This window comes from Centruroides vittatus, unplaced genomic scaffold (genome assembly GCF_030686945.1).
Source record: "Centruroides vittatus isolate TY-2023 unplaced genomic scaffold, ASM3068694v2 contig_392, whole genome shotgun sequence".
Taxonomy (NCBI): domain Eukaryota; kingdom Metazoa; phylum Arthropoda; class Arachnida; order Scorpiones; family Buthidae; genus Centruroides; species Centruroides vittatus.
The window spans coordinates 1,007,894-1,025,771 of NW_027122208.1; the positions used below are offsets into that span (position 1 = coordinate 1,007,894).

At 32.4% G+C, this 17,878-nt stretch overlaps 1 protein-coding gene across 1 annotated transcript in view; it reads left to right on the top strand.

The window, feature by feature from the left end:
• Positions 1-17,662, top strand: part of LOC136975980 (Golgi resident protein GCP60-like) — a 35,475-nt gene extending 17,813 nt beyond the window's left edge. The window contains exons 4-8 of the mRNA XM_067271175.1: positions 875-988; positions 10,610-10,697; positions 12,678-12,873; positions 12,989-13,276; positions 16,828-17,662. Coding sequence (XP_067127276.1) covers positions 875-988; positions 10,610-10,697; positions 12,678-12,873; positions 12,989-13,276; positions 16,828-17,063 — 922 coding nt within the window. The 3' untranslated portion in view covers positions 17,064-17,662. The remainder of the gene's footprint in view (positions 1-874; positions 989-10,609; positions 10,698-12,677; positions 12,874-12,988; positions 13,277-16,827) is intronic.
• The last annotated feature ends 216 nt before the right edge of the window (positions 17,663-17,878 follow it).

Here is a 17,878-nt window from a genome sequence, read left to right on the forward strand (position 1 = left end):
GAAATTGAAATTTATAAAGCCGATCGCACAACAACATGTATTAATTTCAAGGAAGAAAGGAAACTCTCCACTGCTTGGCAGTTTTTATTAGAAGAAAGGCCGTAAATCAGTTGACGTCACGCGTATTTATCATAGGAGGCGCACATCGTTCCCAAACGGAATAAAAGAAAATTTAAATATTTGGAACGGCACGCGGTTGCCCAACGTACTCGATCGTTTAAATTACGGAACACGTTCCATTTATTTATGCTGTTCGATTATCAAATCCAGAATTGGCCTGAGGAAGAGCCCAGGAGGCAATGAAAACGTGCGATGTTTGATTGTGGGGACACTTAAAAAGTGTGGTTTTGTAGAGGTCATGTTTCAAATTTGGCAGCCTTAAAAGATGATAAGGGAGAAGCATTACAAAGAATCAATTATGGTTGTTCATTTAACACACTGTTCATTGCTTTCAAATTTTACATCTTCAGAATGGGGAGATCACATTGAGCAAAATCCCCTTTATTACTAAGGTTTCAACATAATCATGAGATATATTTTTCAAATAAATTTCACTGCATTTATTTTACAGAAATGTTTTTCACATGTATTGAAATGTTACTATTACCAGATTTGGATGCATTTAGACTGCTAAATTTCTTTCTTGATAATATTGAATAAAAATACTTTAATTACAATCATCTAGTATATAAAATATTTGTGGAAAGGAAGGAACGTTGCCTTGATTTATGGACCATAGGATCTTTAATATCTGGTGATTAATATTAATAGAAAAATTATTATGTAATTTTTGTAAATAGTCATAATTCAATTTTTATTATGTAATAAACTAAATTATATAAATAATTTTAGGATATTTTATTAAATATAATAGGAAGGAAGCTGAAGAACAGAAACGCAGAGAAGAAGAAGAAAAAGAGAGATTAAGATTGGAAGAAGAAACAAGGTTGCAAGAATTACAAGAGCTGCAACATCAAGCTCAACAAAAGTAAATTTTGAATATATTGTTATTATAAAATTCATTAAATTCATTCAATATATTTAAATTAAATTTAAATATATAAGATTTCACAAGATAAATTAAAATGTTTTTCATTCATAATTCTTTGTACATGAAATTTTTTGAAAACATTAGCCAATTTTCATCATTGTAATTTAAGTTTTTAATTTTCAATGGTAAATATAATGATTAAATTATTACAAAATTTTTTTTTCTTTGGTTTTCTTCTTTCCTCTTTTTCTCCAATGAAAAAGTTACCATTTACCATATATTTTATGAAAAAACTGCACAAACTGTCATTGAAAATTACTTCACAAAGAAAAAACGGGTATTTTTTTGATACCATGAGATATCAAATGATAATTCAGATCATTTGATATTTCTTCAGAGGACTACTTCAAGGATGATAAATCCTCACGTTATACTCGTTGCTAATCAAAACTTACATAATAATACTAATGTACAATATCATAAACATTTACAATGCTACAATCATGAGTAAGCAATTCTTTAACATATTAAAATGTTATTCTAATATAATACTTTATTACAGCTAAAATTATTATTCGTATAATGTTAAATTTTTCACTTTTATTCAATATTGTAAAAATTGTACAATACTGAATATTATAAAATATAATTTGTATATTTATAATTTAAAGAACATAATGTAATAGTAAAATATAGTTGATATAAGTAAAATATAATGTGTAATAAATGATTTGTAAAATACAATTTTTAATAAATAAAAATTCTGCAGGGTGGCCCAAAAAAAGTACAGTACCGAAACACAAGAGAGCAATATATTGTACACTTTACTAACAAGTAAGTAAGATCTAATTCTGTTGATGGGAAACTATATACTCCACATCTGCCATCATGTTTCAAGTATAGCTCCATTTGCTGTACAGTATTCTCCACTGTGGCATTACATTTGTCAGGTGAAATTCCTCTTATGTTGAATATTATCCTTCAATGTAACATGTTCTGGAAAAGTGGCCTCCAAGAAGTCCATATTCCCTCCATGTGATACATTGCCCCAAATGACACTTACAATAAACACATACATGAGCAATAAACTTTGGTTACCTGTTTTTGGGCTGCCCTGTATTTTACAATATTGTATATTTAATTTTGAGTATTGAGTATTATTTACAATACTGAACTGTATTTTTGTGTTTCCATATTGTGAAGTTCTGAAAACATGAATTCAGATTACTGTTTTCTCAGATTGTATTTGTAATTGAAATAACTTAGGAACAAGTCACTTGAAACTCACCATTTTCCATGTAAATTTTTAATATATAAAGTTTCATACACATTACTCATAATGATAGTCTATGTAATTATTATGCATTTTAATTCAAAATATAAATGAAATTTAACATTTTACTATATATATTTAACCATATTTTAATAAATAGGTCATTTCTTTCTTCTGATCCTTTTGACTTCAAAATATACTCAGATAAAATGCTTTGATTTTTATAGACTTTTGAATTACATGATAATAAATATAATAAATGAAATAAATTATTTGATTATAATTTTCTTACTGTTTGACATTTGAATTAAATTATTTTGATTTTATTATAATTATTTGATAGTCATGTTAAACATAATGTGGGACCACCGGGAGGTCAGACGGAGTCGGACCTCCTTTTCTCGGTTCACAGGTCAGTTATGACCTGCCCACTGTCAAGGATGGCTTGTCCAGTCTGGAACTAATTATTTGTCAGGTCGAGTGGAGGAGGAAAGAGCGGGATCGTTGATAAGACAGAGGCGAGATTCGAAAAAATGACACCAGTTACAAGAACAAACAGAATTTATTACGAAACGATAACGAACAGTTACACCGAATAATATTGACAGAGATATTACGTACTAACATAGGAAAGTTCGAACCCGAGAGTGAGTTTACAAACAAATGGTCGTCATACCTCAACAAGTAAGAGGCGTTCGAGGCTTCGAGTTCGACTAGAGGTGGGAGCTACGAGCGACGACCCCTTGGTTCTTGCTCCCCTCCTTTTTATTTCGTCCCCTCGTTAATTTTCTCGCCAATAGGCAAATTTTGTCTTTAGTTCCGAGTGTGACTCAGTTTTGAGTTTCGCGGTTTGAGGGGTGGCGATAGGTACGGTCAATCCCCTAAGACGGGTCAGTTTTTGGTTTGGAATTTGGTTATTGATGTCAAGATAATGACTAATCTACATTTTTATTTTGCCGGTCAATTCGAACTCTCACAATAATATATTGAGTTAGGATCATAAATTAATTTATTAATCAAAAAGTAAATATTCTAATTTCTTAATTACTATATATGCACTTAATCTTTTGAGTAATTTTCAAATCACTCATATGCAAAAAGCAGTTTTAAAATGTGTACTCTCTTTAGATTTTTAACATTCTATCCACCATATTATCTGAAGACAGTTATATACTGTCAAAAGTACTCTTCAATTAAATGTTTTTATCTGTAATAACAACAGACAGGTTTTACTTCTTAAAGGATTTAAAGTTATTATAAGCTATAAATTCATTTAGAAATGAATTAAAACAAAACAAAGAAGCTGGAGTATCGAGAGAGTTTTTAGATTTATCTTTTGTTATCTTTTAAATAATAATAATAATACTCTCCCATGGTCACCACCTGGTTGTGGTGGGAGAGCCCAGTAATTTTACTGATCCATAGGGCAATACAGGCTGGAGCACAAGCTCCTGGTAGGGACACCCATGCCAGTAAGGTCTATGGGGAGAAATGAAGCTAAGAGTGACCACACCCACATTCTGTGGAGATATTTATTATGGTAATAACTAGATCTAAATGTGATACCGGCTCGGACGTTGCCCGAGTTAACAAGGTCCGCGTTTGTGGGTTAGGCAGAGGCTCACGTTCGAAAAATAGGCCACAGTCTCCCTTGATTACCGGTGGCGAAAGCAGCACCGGCCCAAGCATGGCTACTGCAATGCCCTCAACAGATGTGAGGAACTAACCCAGCCTTGGTGTTTCTGTGGCAATGCATCCGCAGACCGTAAAGGCTGGAAAACCACGCCAACGGATGAAATGGACAGTAGAAATGAACGAGTTTATCATCCGTACTTACTACACAATCACAAAACTCGAAGCAAACATGACAGCATACAGACAACAACTACACCATAGATTCACACAACAGTATCCTCATCTCACTGTCACCGAACAAAGGGTTGTTGATCAAAAAAGAACAATTATACACAACAACCTTATTCCACAAACAACACTTGAACTTATCAAACAACAGGTGGCTGATCAAATACATCAACAGACAGAAACATCTAACATTAATGAAGATTACGTAACCTGTCAGGATAATCCAGCAACAAGCATTGATAATAACACACATACAACAATTACCACTAATGATACTACAGACACTTCCTCGTCAATCACTGATAACATAGACATGGATTTAGTTAATACGCTCTCACTTATATTTCAGGAAACACTCACTAAATATACAGGCACAGATCCCACACAACGACCACGAATACCAAAAATCAACACATCAAAGGAAGTTGGAAAAACATTAAATTATGTAAACACTCACTTACTACCACACTACATTCATTCAATTTCTACACTCTGCAGACATTCATACATTAGTTTATGCTGGGGCAGTCACAGTGGTGACACACCATGGACTGAAAGTTCAATCACAGACAAATACACAGAAAACACAATTCTATCACAAGCCTGCCTGGCAGAGAAGAATAGAAATACAAATAAATGACATTAGACAGCAATTAGGCAGGCTGACACAATACACTAAAAACAACATAACACCCAAATTAAGGAAACAGCTCAAAAACATTTTCAAGAAAATAAAAACACACACAAAACACAAACATCACAACGCACGCATTACAGAATACATTGATACACTAAAACAAAAACTTGCTGCCAAAGCACGTAGACTCAAACGATACAAAACATGTACACTACAAAAACAACAAAATAAATTATTTACAAACAATGAAAAACTCTTTTACAGACAAATTAATAACAAAGCAAACACTGATACACAGCACAGTGGCACACCAACAGAAGAAGAACTCACAACATATTGGTCTTCTCTTTGGTCCAGTGCTGTCACGCACAATGCTGATGCAGGCTGGATCGAGGAGGAGAACAGAAACTTGCACAACATACCAACTATGCCCTGTGCTGAAATAAACATACATGATTTCCAATACACTGTCAACAGAACACACAACTGGAAGACACCTGGTGTAGACAACATTCACAATTTCTGGTACAAAAAGTTTACATCACTGCACCAGGAACTAGCTAAACACCTAACACACATCATCATCAATCCACAAGACATGCCAAATTTTCTTACTCAGGACATCACCTACATGAAACCTAAAAACAACAATACCACAGACCCCACACAATACAGACCAATTACATGTCTTCCAACACTCTACAAATTATTGACATCCTGTATCGCAAACAAAATATACAAACATATTGAAAAACACGACATTCTCACGGAACAACAAAAAGGTTGCCGTAGAAATCACAGGGGTTGCAAAGAACAGTTACTCATAGATTCAGTCATTCTATGGCAAGCACACAAACAACACAGAAACATACACATGGCATATATAGACTACAGAAAAGCATTCGACAGTGTTCCACACAGTTGGCTGCTACATATTCTACACATGTACAAAATACATCCATCACTCATTACATTCTTCCAAAACACCATGCAGCACTGGAGAACAACACTACATCTCAGGGTTAGTAACACTTCCATACAAACAAACCAAATTTTTATTAGGCGAGGAATTTTTCAAGGAGATTCCTTGAGTCCTCTCTGGTTCTGCTTAGCCTTGAACCCATTATCCAACATGTTAAACAACACGCAATATGATTACAATATCAGACACGAAAAAACAACACAGTTTACACTGTCACATCTCATGTACATGGATGACATAAAACTTTATGCATCCACACAAAAACAACTTCATCAACTCCTACAAATCACACATTCATACACCAAGAACATACAAATGGAATTTGGCCTAGATAAATGCAAAACACTTCACATAGAAAAAGGAATCCTGAAGAAAGAAGATTTTGCGCTTGGAAATGGAGACGTTATTGAATCCATGGAAGAGGGCGAGTTCTACAAGTATTTAGGATTCCAACAGGCCAAACTAACAGAACATACACAAATAAAGCAAAGATTAATTAAAGAATACCAAAGTAGGTTAAATGCTATTCTCAGAACACAGTTAAATGCAAAACACACAGTCAAAGCAATAAACACATATGTCATTCCAGTACTCACATATTCTTTTGGAGTTATACATTGGACTCACACAGATCTTGAGCAACTCCAAAGGAAAACAAGAACTACACTTACTAAGCATAAACAACATCATCCTAAATCCGCCACAGAAAGATTAACCCTTCCACGTAAAGATGGCGGACGTGGCCTGATTGACATAGTTAACCTTCACTACAAACAAATACAGTCACTGCGAGAGTTTTTCTACAAAAAACAAGAAACATCACAATTACATAAAGCAGTAACTCTAGCAGACTCAAATAACACACCATTAAACTTACACTCACATCATATGGACACAACACTACATATAAAAAGCATAGACACCATTAAGCAATTGTGGGCTCAAAAGGCACTCCATGGCAGGCATCCTTATGATCTAGCCCAGGATTTTGTTGACAAAACTGCGTCAAACAGCCGGTTAGCTCGGGGATGCCTCTTTGGAGAGACTGAAGGATTCATGATCGCCATACAGGATCAGGTCATAAATACTAAAAACTACAGAAAACACATACTCAAAGATGCAACACTCACAAATGACACGTGCAGAAAATGTCACATCATGCCAGAAACTATACAACACATCACTTCTGGTTGCAAGCTCTCGGCACAGACAGATTATTTACACAGACATAATCAAGTAGCAAATATAATACACCAAGAGCTTGCAAAGAAACACAAATTAGTAGACATCCACGAACCATACTACAAATACATTCCACAGACAGTATTGGAAAACAACACGCACAAAATGTACTACGACAGAGCCATAATCACAGATAAAACAATTTACCACAACAGACCAGACATCACACTCATTGACAAACACAATAAAATCACATACATTATAGACATATCCATTCCAAACACTCACAATATACAAAATGCATGCACTGAAAAAATTAGCAAGTACACAGAACTCACCCAGGAAATAAGGCATCTGTGGAGGATGGATAGGGTGCTTATTGTACCTGTTGTTCTCTCCTCTACTGGTGTCATACCACACACACTGCACAAAAGCCTGGGCACGTTACAATTGAATAGAAACACATACATCACACTACAGAAGGCCACTATATTGAATACATGTCATATTGTGAGAAAATTCCTGAATACAACACACACACACTGATACACTTCTTTAATTTCTGTTTTGGTTACTATGCCTTGACTTTGGTCCGGCATAGTACACAGCCACCGGTGTTAACCAAGTATATCTCACTTAACCCAACATAATAATACAAAATGAAAGATTTATGTAAAATATATAAAGGCATAGTTCATTTGAAATTTTTCATATGGAACAAAATTTTGAAATTATAATATATGCTTTAAGTAATAGCCTTTAAATAATATAATATTTTTTTAGATTTGTTAACAGAAATATGAAATATAAAAACACAATTGTAGTAAATACAATTGTTTTAAACCTTTAAATATGCAGTCTTCAAAAGTCACGTAATAATATTTTATTTACCTAACAGCTCAAATGTTTTATTATGAATTAAAATTTAAGCACAACTATTTTCTAGCATTCGATGTAATTATTAACTTGTAAATAAAATGAAAAGCTTTTCCAAATTTACTCATCAATCGCACACCGTGCTGAATAAACAATAAACTCACACAAAAAACCAAGAACGGTGCGTTATCACATATAATTACGATTTTCACAAACGTTTTCGAACATAAAAGTTCTTCATCAGGTGAAAAAACGGACAACTTATAAAAAACGTTCGATGGAACAGATTTTCGAAAGAGCCGTGCGCAAGATTCGAAATGTTACTCGTGCGGATGTCGTCACCGCTGCGCATGGGCGGAAGTGGAAACTTTCCTGTAATGTCATCCGTCATATATGAGCATTTGCCATGCGACGGATAACGATAACTCCTCTTTGCTGTTAATACAATTTTTATCCCGGGCGGTTTTGTGTATGTGTACTGCCTCCATCCATCTCAAATGGTGTATAAGGGGTGTGGTGTGGATGATCCTGGCCTCGTCAAACCTTGGCTGAATATCCGGTTCCGTGGCGTAACGTGCCAAAGCGGTTGTACATCTTTGGTGACGGATGTCTGCTTTATGCTCTTTAATTCTCGCTACTAGCGATCTTTTTGTGGAGCCGATGTACCATAAGTCTTCGTCACACCTGTGGTCTTTCAGCGGGATGGCATACACTCCAGGTAGCTTGTCTTGGTTGGGGGGATCTTTGGCATTCCGTAGCAGCTGATATATATTCGGGCATCTTTTATAGGTGATGCTGACTTGTTTCTTCTTGGCAACCTCCAAATATAGCTTCCTTAAATATGGATTGTAGGTGAGCAGAATGCTGTCTTTATGCTCTGTTGTTACCTGCTCATGCTGGTTGGTATGCGTTGACAGTTGGTAATTCCCCCATTTTTTGGTTAATTTACTTATAAGGTTGTAGTACCCATGGCTTTGAGCAATACTGCGTAACCTGTTAATCTCTTTCTGCAGAGCGTGCTTTGTTGAGGAATGGGTGTACGCCCGTTTGACTAAGGTGTTGAATGCTGCTAGTTTGTACTGTATGGGGTCACAGGAGCCTATGGGGATGTACAATTGGTCTGCAAGCGGTTTCCTGTACACTTCTGTGAGGATGGAGATTCCTTTAACCATGATACTAAGATCAAGAAAATGAACATGCGTGTCATTCGCCTGTTCCAGGCCCAGAGTTACGCCATAGCTGTTGTTATTAAATGAGTCGACGAATGCCGCTATGTCCGGCTTGCTCTTCCACAAGATGAGTATGTCATCCATGTATCTCTTATAGAGCTGTATGTTGTGGAGGTGGTTAGGAAGGATTTTCTCTTCGAGTTGTCGTACCGAGTTGTGACCCCATACCGTACAAACTAGCAGCATTCAACACCTTAGTCAAACGGGCGTACACCCATTCCTCAACAAGACACGCTCTGCAAAAAGAGATTAACACGTTACGCAGTATTGCTCAAAGCCATGGGTACTACAACCTTATAAGTAAATTAACCAAAAAATGGAGGAATTACCAACTGTCAACGCAAACCAACCAGCATGAGCAAGTAACAACAGAGCATAAAGACAACATTCCGCTCACCTACAATCCGTATTTAAGGAAGCTATATTTGGAGGTTGCCAAGAAGAAACAAGTCAGCATCACCTATAAAAGATGCCCGAATATATATCAGCTGCTACGGAATGCCAAAGATCCCCCCAACCAAGACAAGCTACCTGGAGTGTATGCCATCCCACTGAAAGACCACAGGTGTGACGAAGACTTATGGTACATCGGCTCCACAAAAAGATCGCTAGTAGCGAGAATTAAAGAGCATAAAGCAGACATCCGTCACCAAAGATGTACAACCGCTTTGGCACGTTACGCCACGGAACCGGATATTCAGCCAAGGTTTGACGAGGCCAGGATCATCCACACCACACCCCTTATACACCATTTGAGATGGATGGAGGCAGTACACATACACAAAACCGCCCGGGATAAAAATTGTATTAACAGCAAAGAGGAGTTATCGTTATCCGTCGCATGGCAAATGCTCATATATGACGGACGACATTACAGGAAAGTTTCCACTTCCGCCCATGCGCAGCGGTGACGACATCCGCACGAGTAACATTTCGAATCTTGCGCACGGCTCTTTCGAAAATCTGTTCCATCGAACGTTTTTTATAAGTTGTCCGTTTTTTCACCTGATGAAGAACTTTTATGTTCGAAAACGTTTGTGAAAATCGTAATTATATGTGATAACGCACTGTTCTTGGTTTTTTGTGTGAGTTTATAGCTTTTCCAAAAACTATTTTTGTTAATATAGATGTAATTTTTTGAAATAAGATGAATATGAATATGTTAGCATTGGAATATTCATAAATATAATATTTAATGACTATAAGCAAAACCTAAATGCTTCTTTATATTTTCTTGTAGGTTCTTGAAGTTAGGATTATTTTCATTGTAATAAAAGCAACAAAATCTTGATTTTCTCCTACTTATACTGTATATTAATTATTGAGTCTAATGCTAGAAAATGATTTTAATGAATACATATTGAATATAAATATATTGTAAATATGTTTTACCATATTTGAAATAGTGTCAGACATATTTATTTTTCTTTTTTTTTGGACTTTTACAGTTAATTAGAAGTCTATAAATTAAATTATATTTATTAATTAATAATTATTTTCTCATTAATCTATTTCAAAAAAAATTAAATTTCTTCTTTTTATTACACTGATTATTTATGCATTATTTAATTTTCAGGAGATTAATTCAAGAAGCCCTTAACAGACAGACATATCACCAATTTAAAGCTTATGCTGAACAGCAATATCCAGGAAATCCTGAACAAGTAAGTTTTTTATATGATTTTCAAGCTGGAATTCAAATTTTGTGATTTTGAAATTGATTAGGATATTTCTGTGTATGCTTTTCTTCTTTTTAATACTAGACATTGTTTTGTTTATGGCCCTGTTAGGACTTTTTCTATGAAAAATATGACTTTAAAATTGGAAGATACTCTAAAAATTTCATTGGAAATTCTACATTCTTAATGATGATTTTAAAATACAGTAGGTGACACTTACTGCAATCACTTTGAGACTAACATATACTGGTAACAATAATTTAGTGATTATGTGATGAAAGTAATTATCAGCAACAATCAGTGGAAAGTAGTTTTGTTGAATCAGATAGTTTAAAAACTATTAAAAATAATTATTAAATTTGTTTTTTAAACAGCATTGTTCATCCAGCATTATTTGCCAACTATTTTTTTGGTAATACGGTAGAGAGTCGTTTATCCGAACACCGGTTATCCGAACGCTTTCCAGTCGGACTGTGTCGTGCCGAATCGAACTTTTTTGATACTAGATTTACTTCTAAAGTATAATTTTTATGTTTTTATATTTTTCAATATATTTATTTTGTTTGTACAAAATAAAGAAATAATTTTTAACGATACGATAGCCTCGATTATTATTATTATAAAAATTTTCGTTAGGCTTAAAATCGACGAAAATTCGACACGAAGCGACACGCGACGGAGAAAAATTTCAACGTCGGACAGGTTAATATATTAATATATTTTTTCGTACATAATCGGTTATCCGAACAACCCCAGTCCCCAATTGATTCGGATAAACGACTCTCTACTGTATTTCATTAATCAGATCTTCGTATTCAAAATATTTTCAAAACCCATTACATCTGTTCTGTATTCCACAACAAAGTATTCATGGAGCTCCTCAAATTTGAGATTTGTTGAAAGATACAGACCAAGGATGGCAAACATATGGCATGATACCCATAGTGATACATTGGGAGAACTATTGTAATATAGCATATGATTTTGGTTTATCACATCTCTTTTTTCAGTTAGCATTTTTACATTCATTTGAATTAAAGTATATTAATTTAATTTCTTTGAATATTGTTATTTGAAGTCTAAAACTTTGGCGCAAACAAACATTTTTACAGATAATTATATTTACTATATGGCATGAGAACTCAAAAAGGTTTTTCATCCCTGATAAAGACTATCTTCATATTGATTTTCTTGAATTTTATCAGGTGATTCTGGAAAATTTTCTGATTCAGTTTGGCATATTTCTGACGATGTCATCAAAGCAACCATTGGAATTTTCTTCTCAGTTGCCAACCAGTTTTAAACTTTTCTTTTGACATATTTGCTGGAATGTGGAATATTTTTGATCTTCTTTTTAACAGACAAAACTTCATGTTCAGATGTGTTCATTAAATTGTATTTTTAAAACAATTGTTAATGGTTCTTAATAGTAGCAAAAAATAGCTCAATTAATTATAGTGATTGTTTGGTTTAGTATTAATACATTGGGCTTTGTGATATTTACATATATGTTATAATGTATAATAAGTATTCATTTAAAAATTGTATCCCATTTAACTAACCAGTTGTTAAAAATGCCAGTTGTTAAAAATGCCAGTTGTCATCCAGGCATTTACATTTGGACAGTAACTCATTTGTAAATGTTTCATATCCTTAAAACATCTAGGATATTTACTTTTCCAATCACTAGAAATCTTTGTTTCTAACCTTGCATATTAGCACAGCAAAGAACTGCAATACGTTCTTTCAGTGACTTAAATCTTTTAAACTTTCCACTATCCTTAAGATTGAGTTGAGTCAAGGAATTAAGAAAGAGTGAGTTGAGTCAAGGATTACTTGTATTTTGATATTTATTTCAATATTAAATCTTTAAGCATAGTATATTATAAGATAATTTCACTTTATTAGTTTATATTGTTATCACTTCATTTACAAATTAGCTAAAGAGATTATTTATTTACATAGCAAGGTGTACTGATAAGACAATTGCAAGAACAACATTATCAACAATATATGCAACAGGTATTACAACAGCAGCTTTTACAAAATCAAAAAATAACTCAAAATGAAAACAACACTGTTAATGATTCAAATAAAGAAAATTCAGATCAGCAACAACTTCATGAAAATGATGTACCCGAAAGCAGTGAAGATGATTCAGGTTTGATATTCACTTATAACTTCTGTCACACGAATGCAATTTATAGCAAGTTGTATTATGTTATATGTAAATATAATAATATAAATTTTGAAGAGATTAATGAATTAAATTGCAGAACTGCCAGCTATGCCAGCTGCATCTATGTGGACCCGTAAAGATGTATGGGAATTCAAGGAGACAATCAGAAAAGAAGGCGGTGATGGTATTATTAAAGTAGGACATGGAGAAACTGTTACAGTCAGAGTTCCAACTCATGATGATGGAACTTGTTTATTTTGGGAATTTGCTACTGATAATTATGATATAGGGTTTGGAGTGTACTTTGAATGGACAAAAAATCCAGGTACTCAAGTATCAGTTCATATAAGTGAAAGTGAGGATGATGATGATGAAGAAGAAGAAGGTTGGTATTATTTTTGAATATATCTTTTAATATAAATTACTCATATCTGTACATTTTCTACACACTAAAAAATATTTAATCTTGTTAATAATAGTATTGTAAAAGTTATGAAGTTTGTAAGATATAGAGAGATTAAATTCAATTCATTTTATATATCATAGTTGAATAAAAAATAGTTTATTTGATTTGCATTTTTTTCATAAAAGAAGTTATTATCATTTTCTTATTAACACAATAATGCAATAAGAAATATTTTGAAAGAAAACAGAATAAATTGAGTATTATTAATTTACATCATAAAGCCAGCTGAATCTTGCCTTTAAAGTTTAAATGTCATGTTCAAACAACCTACATATCAGTTATATGTAAGTTATACAATTTGTTGAACTCTAAACATTGTGCAATGAGTAAAAATAAATAGCAGATAGTTTCTTCATTGATGCAGTCTTGTTCACTAGGCATCCAGTAGGAAAATGAAACAGTTATCCCATTTGTCTGATAGCATAATATTCCAACTAGAAGGATCCTAATTTCTTTTATAGAAAATTTGAATCTTTTCTAGTTTCAGCAGAACCTATCTTTTGTGATGCAGCTATACAGCTGGCATCTTAATAAACATTATATCACAATAAACAGATGAATATTATGATAAAGTTGCCAGTTTGAATCAGTTATTTTAATATTTTGATTAGTTGTATTTTCTAATGACTCTTAGTATTTAGTAGAATCAAACAGTTTGAACTTTAAAAAAAAAATTATTATATATTTTGGAATATACTGTATGAATTGCAAAGTTTTTGTCTTAGAACATAGTTTTGCAACTGGATTTGAGAGATTGAAGGTCTTGAGTCAGGATTCAGAAAAAGGGAGCTTGAAAAATGGACAGACAGAATTGAATTTAGAGTTCTCTTTTAAAAATAAATGTATGTCTTGTTTGTTTTATACAATTAATCTGTATAAAGAAAAAAAATCTGTTAATGTTTTTCAGAAACAGAATACAAACAAAGTGACTCCATTTCTATCTCCGTATGTTTGCTTTTTCTTTTTCTCTTCATTTCTGAGGTGACAGATAACTAAACAATATTCTGATCTAGTTTGATTATGAAGATAACTAACCAGAATGGTCTGTTAGTCTCTCTTTATTTACCTACTTTAAAATACCTACTGTATAAATTGTTCATTTAGAAGAATGCACAATGAATTTATTTAGAACTAGCTGACCCGGCCACGCGTTGTTGTGGCTCAAAATGTATCTATTATAAATGTATAACACTTCCCACGTGGGAAAATTTCAAAAAATCCCTTCTTAGTGTACATTCTCTTGACGTACCCTATTAAAACGGAATCAAAAACGCATGTAAAACAGTATAAATAGAAGCCGAGTTCTTCACGGTAAGCCTTAATCCCGTCCATCTCCCCCCAGTGGGGGGAATTTCGACATGTATATTATATGAAAACACGTGCGTATTTGAATGCGACATTGTGTCAAAATTTCAAAGGAATCGGTAGGAACAAACGAATGTTATATTTTATTTATATAGATAGATAGAAAATGATCTGCTTTAGTCCATTCTCACAGAAAAGCATAATGCCTCACAGAAAAGCATAATGCCTCACAGAAAAGCAAACTTAGGTTGTCAGAGTTAGTGCCATCTGTTGGACATGAAAGTCTTAATCTATATATAAAGATATTTTTGGAAGGGGGGAAATGGTGGTCTTCACATATGCCAGAAACCTTCGCGGGAGTGTATTAAACAACTTCCCAAAGTTTCATGGCAATTGGATAAATGGTGTAGTAATGCATGAAGAACAGACAGCCTGACAGACATACATTCGTTTTTATATATATAGATTAAGCTAGTAAATAGCATTATGAGTTTTTGTTTTGAAGACTAGAAAATACATTTTATTAAAATTATGATAATTACAAATAAAAATTTAAATTTTACTGTTTTTTTGATATTATGTCTTAGAAAGTTAAACAATTCAAAAATTTTAATACAGCAGAAAATAAGGAAAACAATAAGTCTATCAAATGTATAAAGGGGATCAGGAGAGAGCTCCCTTTGGTGGTGATCCAACCTGATATTTTGTATTGCTTTGTAATTTATTCCATATTTTTTGTAATTTATAACAATTATTCTTCATAAACAGTACTGACTTACATAAATTAATTGTAAATAATATATAATCAAAACATTTAATACTTGACACTAAAACAAAACAGAGCTTTATAATGTGAAGAAAATTAATAAATATGTTTGAAAACAGACAGATGGTGCTTCAAATTACTCATTTCAACTCCATTTAAATTTTATATACAATAAGTTTTAAACTTTAACATTTCATATATTTTACCAGAAAAATCTGAAATCTAAAAAAATAGTAATGTACTTGATGTTCCTTTCAACTATATCATTTTTATTTTCTACAAATTTCTTATATCACATCAGTGAATCAGTGAATGAGGCCAATGTAGCATATATAAATAAGTTACATTGAGTAGAAGCAAACTTACTGAAAATAAAGGAGATAGTTACAGTAGATCCCCCTGTAACACGGAACTTATCCACCATGTTATAGGGGGGTCTACTGTAATATGTATAGTAGTGAGCCAAATCGTGTTATGATAGCAGCCATATTTGCTTATCAGAAATATCCTCTATTGGAATGTCTGTTGGTGAGTCACATCATCTATTTATATATATTCAAAATATTATATTTATCATTGTTCTATAGTACAATAGTACAAACTAACAGTTTTGCTTTACTGGCTATTGTAAATCATAGGAGTTAAATGATTGTTTACCTACTGTAGGTAAACAATCATTTAACTCCTATGATTTACAATGCGCCCTTAGCTCTCATTTGCCTGTTCAAGGTTAAGTTGTAAATAACACTTATATATGATAAACAGACAGATTGTAATATTTTTGTAAGTTTCTGTATGTGTAAGTAGTATGTGTAAGTACAAAGTTTATAAAAAGAAATTGTGTAAGTATATGGGAGCTGCAATAAGGATGCAGAAAAGCCATATGCAGCTTGCAAGCCATCCTGGATATATATATATATTTATTTATTTATTTATTTTATAATTGCCTACCATTAATTTTTTACTTTAATATTTAATTAACAATTTTAGAAAAAGTAAATTATATTTTTATGATATGTTAATTTACCAAACTGTTATACCAATACCATAAAGAAACTGTACTTACAGGCTTTTCATTTCTGATAAATTTAAAAATTTAAAAAAAAATAAATAAAATTTTTCATAGAATTTAATATGAAATTTTTATTTTTGATTTTTAAAAAAACTTTTTAAAAATGCAATTCTTACTAGATGTAAGTGAATTCTTCATAGAATTGTAGTTTAATTTGTAAACTATGAAAAAAGAATACAAATTCTATTTGAATTATACTGGATAATGCTTATTTTATAGATAAATTTTCATTAAAAATAATCATTTGCAAAAATTATAAATATATGAAATGATTAAATACATTGTATACAAAATATAAATATTTTTTATGTTACTGATAATTTTTAGAAAACGAACAAGGAAATCATAAAGAAATCGAAGGAAATCTGGAGTCGGGTCTCTCTCTTACAAATCGTTCGTTAACTAGTGTAATTATACCCGTTTATAGAAGGGACTGTCACGAAGAAGTGTACGCGGGCAGCCACGTTTATCCCGGACAAGGTATCTATTTATTGAAATTCGACAATTCTTATTCGTTGTGGCGTTCGAAAACTCTCTACTATCGTGTTTATTACACACGGTGAAACACTTCGTTCGTCTAGATAAAACATAAGTAACTTTAGTAAATGTCGACGGAAATCCAAAAGCGGCGGACGATTTTATCTACAAAACGGACCGCGAAGCAGTTGTTAAAAGCATATTCGATGTATTATGTATAAAGTGACTAGAAGCTATTGTTGTATAAATTAATGTTATCACTTCTCACATGAAAATTTTAATTACCGATCGGTCTTCCCATCATTATTTATTATTAGAAAATTGAACTATTTCTAAAATTTATATGTTAATTTTATTCATAATTTTCTAGGAGAAAATGTTAATTCATTACAAATAAATATTTTTTAATAGTCAATCTTAAAGTTTTGTAACTTTTGTGTAATTATACATTACTTTTTTGCCAGAAGAATAAAAAATTTAATTTATTCTTCTCATTATGTAATTATTTTTTTTCACAAATTTATATAGAAAGCTTATAGGCTTAAATTTATCTTTGATTGTTAAATAAAATATGGCTTTGAAAGATTTTTTCACATCCTATTGTTGAAATATAAACTGCTTTGGATATATCAGCTCTGAGCACTTTGTATAAACTCTGATAAAATAAAAAAATGCAAAACTTTTATTGTCATATATTTCTTTTTTTTATATATATTTTTATTTGACACAATATATTTCTACTTATAAAAAAAAAATAAGATGGAATTTTTCAGGTAATACATCCCATTCTTATCTTTTAATAACTTGTAAATGAAGATAGATATTAAGCGATTCTAGAATGGACTATATACACCCGCAACTGCCGTAAAAGATCGGACTATAATTTGGATATAACGATCGT